The 10384-nt window shown below is 35.8% G+C and overlaps 1 protein-coding gene across 1 annotated transcript in view; it reads left to right on the forward strand.

Moving 5' to 3' along the window:
* Window positions 1-1813: 1813 nt before the first annotated feature.
* The window catches only part of LOC105142775 (auxin response factor 8-like), a 9335-nt gene continuing 764 nt past the window's right edge, over window positions 1814-10384 (forward strand). Inside the window, exons 1-13 of the mRNA XM_011050566.1 lie at window positions 1814-2537; window positions 2735-2847; window positions 2978-3076; window positions 3178-3234; window positions 3365-3520; window positions 3604-3688; window positions 5867-5957; window positions 6028-6192; window positions 6264-6386; window positions 6987-7062; window positions 7797-7944; window positions 9229-10247; window positions 10334-10377. Coding sequence (XP_011048868.1) covers window positions 2489-2537; window positions 2735-2847; window positions 2978-3076; window positions 3178-3234; window positions 3365-3520; window positions 3604-3688; window positions 5867-5957; window positions 6028-6192; window positions 6264-6386; window positions 6987-7062; window positions 7797-7944; window positions 9229-10247; window positions 10334-10377 — 2225 coding nt within the window. The 5' untranslated portion in view covers window positions 1814-2488. The remainder of the gene's footprint in view (window positions 2538-2734; window positions 2848-2977; window positions 3077-3177; window positions 3235-3364; window positions 3521-3603; window positions 3689-5866; window positions 5958-6027; window positions 6193-6263; window positions 6387-6986; window positions 7063-7796; window positions 7945-9228; window positions 10248-10333; window positions 10378-10384) is intronic.

Genomic DNA, 10384 nt, shown 5'->3' on the forward strand with positions numbered 1-10384 from the left:
ATTTTTAAAATATAAAAACAAATTACTTAATAGTTACATCGAGTACTATTATGCATCTATGAAGTATACCGTTTACAAAATACTATTATGCATCTATGAAGTATACCGTTTGGATTCTCATAGTCAAAAAAGGAAACAAAAGTAGAGGCTAAAATAATTATTATCTTGCGTGCCATAAACCTTGGTTAAAATCATTCACCCGGTTTGAATACTGACTAAAAACGATTTGGGTTATTAATCAATTATTTTTATTAAAAGGGAAGGGTTTTGTGTTATTTTGTTTTCTTTATTATATTTTTATGTTGATATTGTGAAATTTAAACTTGTTTTTTTTGGGTTAATTATATAATTAAAAATTTAATTACAATAATTAAATTTTACTAAGTTAATATTTTATTCGAGTTAATTAATTAAAAACCCGGGTTATAGTTTAGATTTTAAAATCAACAATAAAATATACAACAATGAATAAATAAAATTCTTAGTCTAAAACCCTACATGAAACTTTTGAAGAAAAAAAAAAGAACAACTGTATCTATTTTCTTTCCCTTGAACAAACCTCAATACCTTATTAGTAATTGTTTTTGTTAACTATACTTGAAAAGCCATCATCAAGCATTCAACTATTTCATTAATTCAATTCATAATTGTAACTCTAGGAAAATACTATTGTCATAAAGTTCATATTTCACCCCCTACTTATATTGTATAGCGTTTGTTTGGTATTGTAACATAATGTGGGTTTAATATTATGATAAAGAAAATTGTTTATAGGAGTTTTTTGTTTAAAAATATATTAAAATAATTTTTTTTCAATTTAAAATTATCAAAAAACACAAAAATATATCAATTTGATATTTTTTAAGTGAAAACACATGAAAAACATAAATTACTACACTTCTACACACTTTTGTAGCTTGTTTTTTAATTAAAAATACATTAAGTATATCAATACCACTGCAAATAACTTAAAAAACATTGATATGATATATTTAAAGAGAAAAATACTTTAAAAATACAAAACTATCACAATAAAAACACTTACATTCTCAAAATAGTTGTTAAAATAATTAAAATAATCCCATTAAATAATCAAGAGAAGGAATCACTTACTTATTATTTATTTGCTAACATGATGTTTTAATTTTTATTTTTTTATTAATATTAACTTGGTCGAGTTTATCATACTAACCCATTAGCTAATCATGTGTAACATAAATATGAATTTTTTATTCAAATTAAAACCCAATCAAGACTAGATTTCAAATCAAAGTTTTATGGGATGAAATTTAATAACGATCCTCGTAGCAATAGGAAACCATAACATAGTAAAACTAACCCTAATTACCTACCTAAAAATTCCTCCACCATAGATGATCCCACGCTGGACCACAAATGTAGAAATACAAAACACAGTCGTAATGGTACCAATTTGGACCGTCCAAAAGACTGTACGTAGCAATGCCATGCCATGCATAATCAAACATAGCAAAAAAAATTGTGATGGATGGAACCCTAAACATCGCCCATGCCTAGCATTTCTCATCACGGTAAAAAAGGCTGTAAAAGTAAAAATCATTGACCCAAAACCAGTAAAAAAAAAAAAAGAATTATTGCACGAGAGACGGGTCCCTCTCCCCCACTCTACACCTCTCTCTACATATATCACTCTATAGGATGGATTGTTTAATATTTAATCTATTTTAGAAAGAATTCAAAAAAGAATTGTTTTTTAAATAAGCCACCCCCTGTCAAAGACCACTGAAGGATGGTGGCACATGCCTGCTGTCATATCATTCACACAAAAACATCAATGCCCTAGATCTTCCATGTACGGATACATTAACGGTCAAGATCTAACTCACTCTCTCTTTCTCTTACAAGTCTCACTCTCTTTCTCTCTCTACTGTCCTCAGGTCCAGCTTTGTCGGGTCCCCTTATAAGGCAAAAGACACTGACCTCACTCACTGCATTTTCTCTCTCTTTTCTCTCCTGTAAACAGTACTGTAAGTTGGGTAACTTGGGTGAAAGATTTGAGCTTGAAAGCCGAAACCCACTTTGGTTTGGTCATTTTCATTTTCTTGGAAGTGAGGTGATAGTGAAAGTTTCTTTCCTTTCCAGGGTCTTGATTTGTGTCATGAAATTGCTGAAATGCTATGAAAGTTTTGATCTTTTTGTCAAGAAAGTGAAGGAGAAGATCTAAATGGATCAGGGGTTGGTTTTGTTACTTTTTTTGGGGTTTGGTGTTTAGGGTTTTGGAGGAGAAGAAATGAGAGAAAGGATAGGTGGGGTTAGTGAGAGTGAGAAGAGGAGTGGTGGTGTGTTTTTGCTGGATTGGAAGATGATTATTATTATCAGTATGGTAGCTGTCAGTGAGGGTTTTATATAGTAATTAATTAGTTAGACTATCTGTGTTTAGCAGTATTAATTACTATATTTTGTTATAAACAAGTGTATTTATCTAATAAATTTTTTTAAAAAGTGGGATATGAAGCTTTCAACATCAGGGTTGGGTGGTCAGCAAGCTGGTCAAGAAGGTATATATATCTTATCAATCTTCATTTTGCTTATTAATTTTACCACTATTATGTATGTCATTTTCAGGTTCTTGTTTAGTTTCTTAGAGCTTTAAATGTGTTCAAGTTTATCCTTGAAAATTTATGATTGAATGTAAAGGAATTGTTTAGCTTACCATGTTTTGTGTATTATGATTGTGGTGATGGTGGGGTGACAGGGGAGAAGAAATGTTTGAATTCAGAGTTGTGGCATGCTTGTGCTGGGCCACTGGTGTCCCTACCAACTGCGGGGAGCAGAGTGGTCTACTTCCCTCAGGGTCATAGTGAGCAGGTGTTCTTTTTCTCGTTGTCTATCTTCATTATGACTCTAATTTCTAGTTCCAAAAGTAAAGCTTGTCTATTTGTTGTGTGTTATATATGCACATTTTGGTGGAGATTGAAAAGAAATGAACTTTTTATAGGTGGCTGCAACTACTAACAAAGAAGTTGATGCTCACATCCCGAATTATCCCAGTTTGCCTCCCCAGTTGATATGCCAGCTCCACAATGTCACCATGCATGTGGGTTCTATTTGTTTAATATAATCAGTAAAATCTCCCTACATTTTCCTTACTTTGAAGTGGTTTTTGTTTTTCTAAATATCCAGTTATGATAATTTCAGGCAGATGTTGAAACGGATGAAGTTTATGCCCAAATGACATTACAACCTTTGACACCGGTAACAACTTATAAAAAATTCAAATATCGAGTTCATTTGTTTATCAAATTGCTTTTTGGCATGAGAATAATTGTTGGTTGTGTATATTTAGTTGTTGCCTAATCACCTTTTGTTATCATTGCACGAATAGCAAGAGCAAAAGGAGACTTTGCTTCCAATGGACTTGGGAATGCCAAGCAAGCAGCCCACAAATTATTTTTGCAAGACATTGACTGCAAGTGATACTAGTACACATGGAGGCTTCTCTGTTCCTCGTCGTGCTGCTGAGAAAGTCTTTCCTCCACTGGTAGTCTCTTTCTTGGCATCTGTTGCTTCTAATATTTATGCAATGTTAATGACTTTCAATATGCCTATTTACTTGCCATGCAGGATTTCACCCAGCAGCCTCCAGCTCAGGAACTTATCGCCAGGGATCTCCATGATGTTGAATGGAAGTTCAGGCATATTTTCCGAGGTAAGCTATGGAATTTTTTATCATTAATTTGATAAGTTGTGGAATTTTTTATCATTAATTTGATAAGTTTGTAGTTGTATTAGAATGTAATGGTTGGATTTTAGGATGATGATGCTTTATTGCTATATGCTTTGTGCCACCTGGCATTTTCAATAATAATACCATTGCTTTAACCTGAAACGCAACTGGAGAAAAATAGGCAATCTGCATTTTTCCATTACAATAACTTTGTTTAGTAGCAGTGTGCGCTGTCTTACTCTGCATTTCAATGCAATTGACTCAGAAGCCATTATGAACATTTTGGAAAACTTTTCTGAGCTATTCTTGAGCACCTGAGATTTAATTCTAATCTTGATCAGCTTTGCAATATGTTAGTTTTATCATTTCTAGTGGGGAAAAAGAAATTGATCGCATGCCTCTCACCCTTCTATATATATATAAAAAATTCTTTCGTTGATGTATGATTTGTATTGAGTGGGTTTCTCTTATTCATGTAGTTGAAGTTCACAGATGTTAGTTGTCCCTTAAGATTTGGACCATCCTGCAGCGTAGCTAGTGTATTTATGAAGGAGATGCCTAGATCCCCCCCCCCCTCATTTAGGATTTCTTAATTAGGTTGTTGGAATATTAATAAGAATTGGTCAGATATTGTGTTAGAATATCTGTTTAGTGGAATGCTCATCATAACTCAAATGGGTGGCCAGCCTTTTTTGTTGCTCTACTTAATGTGTGAAAGAAATGCTAAATGAACAAAAAGCAAAACTGATTATATATATTTGGAGTATGTTGGTATGATAGAAGCATCCTTTTTGATGTATTAGAAGTGGGATATACAAGAGCCATATTGATAGGCATGATATTGGGGCTCAATCAAGTCAGTTATTGTTGAGTACATGGCTGTAATTTATTCTGCCCTTTTCATGCATGTTTTACTTGAATACTAGGAACTATACCTAGCACATGGGAACCAATTAAATGCTACTAAGTATATAATTTGTTTGACTTTTCATCATAGCTTGGTAATCTAACAACTGTTACAATGTTGTAACTAATTGCGGATTGCTTTCCAATGAAAGTAGTTTGCAATTAAAAGCTAAAGAGGATGGCAGTTGTATTTGTGCAAAGGATGTTTACATGGGGTTAATTATATCAGCACACATAGAAAAACTTATTGACCCTAATTATGCATGATCAATACACAAAATTACATTACTATTATGGTTAGTAAATACCATGTAAACATGGATAAATTATTGTTAAAGAATTATGGTTAGGAATAGTAATTAAAGATAACTATAATAGTTGAAGTTGAAGGATTATAGTTAATGAACCATTTGTCCATTTATGTGGAAATTTGCTTATAAATAGCCATGACAAGTTCCTCTATGCGCATTTATTAACGGGAAAGATCATAAGGCACATACATTGGTAAATTTATAAAGGGTTTAAATGCAATAAATAATGAGAAAAAAACAGAGTTTATATGGAAAATCCCTTGTAAAAGTAGGAAGAAAAGTCTCAAGAGAGGAATGTTATTAATAAAAGGATAAATTAGAATTTAGAAGTATTACAAAGATACCAAAAACATGAAAACTCAAAAGTTATACTTGAATGCCTGCTAAAGAATTCTCAGCAGAAAGTGCATTGACTGAATATGATGATAAAACACTCTTTCCATCTTATAAAAGGGGAGACTAGACTTTATTCTCCAAGAACCTTCAAGTGCTTGTGTGGATTATAAGCCCAACACCGGGGAAGTAATTATTATGAAGTATAGAAGTAGTCAGGATAATCGACATACAATAATTCATTCTCTAGAAACCAACCAGGGTTAAAATCATCCATGTATGCATCTTGAAGAGTGGTGTAAGCCACCACTGCTACAGTGTAAAGTACCTCCAGTTGAAGCACATCATCTCTTAGATGGAGAAATGCTTTGCTCCAACTGGCAGTATTTTTTATTGTAGTTGTGGTGGCTTACAAGCCAAGCCCACCCTACAGTAGTTATAAAAATTCATGAAGGCTACACTTTCCTGCTGGTAACATTTGTACTCCCATTGTCTCTGTATAACCACAGCTAATGAGTTGATGGTGTAGTGTAGAATGGGATGTTCTTCTATCATGTCGCTAATGATTTTTGTGCAGGCTTACAGTTTTAATTCCTTCCTCATCTTGCAGGACAGCCCAAACGGCATCTACTTACAACGGGTTGGAGTGTGTTTGTAAGTGCTAAAAGACTTGTTGCTGGAGATTCTGTTCTTTTTATCTGGTACGTAGTCATTTTTCTTTCTCTCCATAAATTTTCAGTCAATACTGCTAATCTTGTTTCCTTCAATTAGGAATGAGAAAAACCAACTTCTTTTGGGAATTCGCCGGGCCACTCGACCACAAACTGTAATGCCATCTTCTGTGTTATCTAGTGACAGCATGCACATTGGTCTCCTTGCTGCTGCAGCTCATGCTGCTGCAACTAATAGCTGTTTTACAGTGTTCTATAACCCAAGGTGCAAACATGTTTGCAAGTTTTTTTCAATTTCTGCTTTAAGTTTTCACCTGACTTGTATTCTTTTTGCAGGGCTAGTCCATCTGAGTTTGTTATACCTCTATCCAAATATGTTAAAGCAGTATTTCACACACGCATTTCAGTTGGAATGCGCTTCCGGATGCTTTTTGAGACTGAAGAATCAAGTGTCCGTAGGTATTATCGTAGTTGATAGTTTAGTGTTATTTATATTCTACCGCCAAGGTCTTTCAACCAACATAATTGGTTATATTCTGTGAAGTCTCCCTCATGATTGATGTATTCTTCTGCAATTCCATGGTATTGAATCATATAACTGTCATATTATATCTTTGTCGGTTTGGTAATTAGCTACATCTGAACATAACCCTTGGGGAAGCATAAATGTTCATGATGTAGAGGTAGCATTCTTGTGTGATAATGCTGAGGGTTAGATGGCATGCACGAGTATTATCCCTTTTGAGCCACAACTAGAATCTTAAGGTATGGCAGGCACAAATCTATGAGTATCAATGTACAAGTCATTGTCTGCTAGGTTGAAACTGTAGGAAATGCTAAGTCATCACAACACAATTGGCTCTGTGTGTGATTTGGATTGACGAGCAAGTTCTTGGTTCTGATAGTGGGCAACCAAAAGCAGTCATAATGCATGCCATGTATCCCTCGACATTAAGATGATGCCAAGGAACTGCTGCTTCTACATCACTCATTTTATCTTGCCGAACTGCCATGTATGTGTGTGCAGCTATGTTTATGTGGAAGGCTTGTCTTATCCAGGTACATGGGTACGATAACTGGCATAAGTGATCTGGATCCTGTTCGCTGGCCTAATTCGCACTGGCGATCTGTCAAGGTAATATATTTAATGTGTTAGACCCTGGATCCATAATACACGACATGTTTGTGCCATTATATTCCATACAATGTTATGTAGTTGCTCAATGCATCTCTTCATTTTCAGCTTGACAGGTGTAGGATCTCTCTTTCGGGTGTTTGTACACATCACACACACACATAGAGAGAGCTCTTTTACCTGTCTTTACTTTTTTTTCAACGAAATTTAAATAACCAATTTATATTGCCTGGTTTTACATATTTGGTGCTGCACGCATATTGCAATGTAGTTTATTGTCCCATTAAATACTTAGCTTTTCTGACAGTAGGGTGGAGTTTTGTTACTTGGTATCTGCTGGAGGCGCATGCTGTCACCTTCCAAATAAATCAATCTGTCTTTTATGGTTTAAAATAGTATATAATACTCACCAGTACTGTTGGAAGTACAGATGTAGACTATCTTTATGCATACACAATTATCGTAATTTGCTGAGCTTTTTATCCAAAGAAAGAAAGGTTTACTTGCTTTGAGCAAGACTAGCAAACTATTGTCAAAAGTTCTTTGGTGAGAACGCCCTCTCCTTCACATGTATGTGCATGTTTTACACCTGTATGCATCTTTTTGATGGCCAAGTGATTCTACTTTGCCAACCAGATAGCACAAGGCATAGCCTGTGGCTGTTTTACCTAGAGCTTATGAAGCACCTTTATATTCATATTTCTATAACTTCATGCTTAATCTTTACAATGTAGGTTGGCTGGGATGAGTCAACAGCAGGTGAGAGGCAGCCAAGGGTGTCATTATGGGAGATTGAGCCTTTAACAACTTTCCCCATGTATCCATCACTATTTCCCCTCCGACTGAAACGGCCTTGGCAACATGGGTCATCATCTGTGCTTGGTACATTCTCTTTATTTTATGGTCCTAATTTATGTTTTTCCAACAAAGGTAGTTGGATTTTAGTTTATACCAAGGATCTGAACTTAACAAAGTCTGCTTTTTATGTATGTGAAGTAATAATTGAATAACAGGGGAAGAAGATTGACTAGCCTCTTAGGGCAGAGGACATTTAGAAAAGCATTAGATGCAAGGAAAAGAAATGAATATCATACCTTCCCTCATAAATCTCCATCCAAGTTATTATTAAATGGCCTTCTGAAGTAATTGCTGATAATGAATCTACATGTGTTGGCCAAACTGCAGATTATATAAGAGACTTGCAATGGTTGGAGCTGGGAGTTTAAGTGGTTGTCTTATGCATGATAGCTGGGCAGTTGGAGTGATGTAGGATGGGAATATATAACAAATCGAAACAGCAAAAGAAAGGAATATAATGGCTAAAATTTGAAGAAAACTGGTGGAACAAGAGATATACGTTAGTTACATGACTAATAGAGAATCCAAATCACACAAGGAAAGACCAAAAACAGTAAGGAAAACTAAACAAACAGCTTCTGCTTCATGGATTAAAAAAAATAAAAATAAAGCTTGGTAAATTGAATATTATTCTCAATAGGTGGATTTTTGAGAGCACAAGTGTATGATCTGGATTGCCAAAATGGATGACCCAATATGTGGCTTCCATGCTGCTTGCAGTGGTTTTGCCATCCCAGATCACAAATGTACTATATGTATTTCCAAACTGAAAATGCATTCCACTGCTTGAGTGAGAAGTGCTTGGGAAAAAGTAACTTGCATACTAATTTGAGACTTTACAAGTTTTCCTTGGGAGTTCTAGTGATCTACTTTAAAAACTTTTAAAAGAAATCCTTTGTGGAATGGAAATTCAATGCTTAGCGAAAATGAATTTGCTAGTAGGCTGAATCTCTTTGACAAGGAATGTGGTTTTCTACATATAAAGCACAGTTATGTGAATTGTATCCCATTTGTGTTAAACTTGTTGCATTTTCCATATGTTAAATCATAGCTAGCCTAAAGTTATACGATGCATGGATAACATGCTCAAGATTAACATATAAACTACTCTAATTCGAATAGTAAAACTGAAACTGCTTGTATTGGATGATTTTTGTGTAGCATAGTGATCTGAAATCTAGTCCGAGACTCCAAGGTCTTGTGTAGGTCTAAAATCAACTGCTTGTAGTTTTCTGCTCGTGTAGGTCTAAAGTTGACAGCTCTCTCTCTCTGTCTCATTTTCATTTTTTGGTTAACCTCCATTTTCAGACAGCAGAGATGAAGCAAGTAATGGCTTAATGTGGCTAAGGGGTGGAAGTGGAGAACCAGGTCTTCCATCTCTGAATTTTCAAGCTAATATGCTCCCCTGGATGCAGCAGAGGCTAGATCCAATGATGCTGGGAAATGATCATAATCAGCGGTACCAGGCCATGTTAGCGGCTGGTATGCAAAACCTGGGAAGTGGAGATCCCTTGAGGCAGCAATTCATGCAGCTTCAGCAACCTTTTCAATACCTCCAACAGTCGAGCAGCCATAATCCACTGCTGCAGCTGCAGCAGCAGCAAGCAATTCAACAATCCATCCCTCATAATATCCTGCAAGCGCAAAACCAAATTTCAACAGAAAGCTTGCCCCGTCACCTCCTACAGCAGCAACTCAACAACCAGCCAGATGATCAGGCTCAGCAACACCAACATATCCAGCAACACCAACATATCTATCATGATCTTCAGATTCAAACTGATCAACTCCAGAGACAACAGTCAAATTTGCCTTCTCCATCATTTTCAAAAACAGAATACATGGACTCAAGCTCAAAGTTCTCAGCAACTAATACCCCAATGCAAAACATGCTGGGTTCTCTGTGTAGTGAAGGGAGTGTCAATCTTTTGGACTTCTCCAGAGCTGGTCAATCTACACTAACCGAACAATTACCCCAACAGCCCTGGGTCCCGAAGTATGCACATCAAGAGGTCAATGCTTTTGCTAATTCAATTTCACTCCCACGGACATACCCTGAGAAAGATCCCTCAATGGAAGCTGAAAATTGTAGTTCTGATGCTCAGAATCCGACTCTTTTTGGTGCAAATATTGATTCATCTGGACTCTTACTACCTACAACGGTGCCCAGATATTCTACTTCATCAATTGATGCTGATGTCTCCTCAATGCCATTAGGGGATTCTGGGTTTCAGAATTCTCTGTATGGTTGTGTGCAAGACTCTTCTGAGTTATTGTCAAATGCAGGACAAATGGACCCACCAACCCCAAGTGGAACATTTGTCAAGGTATAAGCCAACAGTAATTTGCTTGTCTTATTGCCACTCCTGGTTGTTCAGATGTACTGAGTAATTTATCGTTATTTTTGTTCCAGGTCTATAAATCAGGGTCAGTTGGGCGCTCATTGGACATCTCTCGGTTCAGC

This window comes from Populus euphratica, unplaced genomic scaffold, assembly GCF_000495115.2.
Source record: "Populus euphratica unplaced genomic scaffold, PopEup_1.0 scaffold217.1, whole genome shotgun sequence".
In the NCBI taxonomy this organism is placed as follows: Eukaryota; Viridiplantae; Streptophyta; class Magnoliopsida; order Malpighiales; family Salicaceae; genus Populus; species Populus euphratica.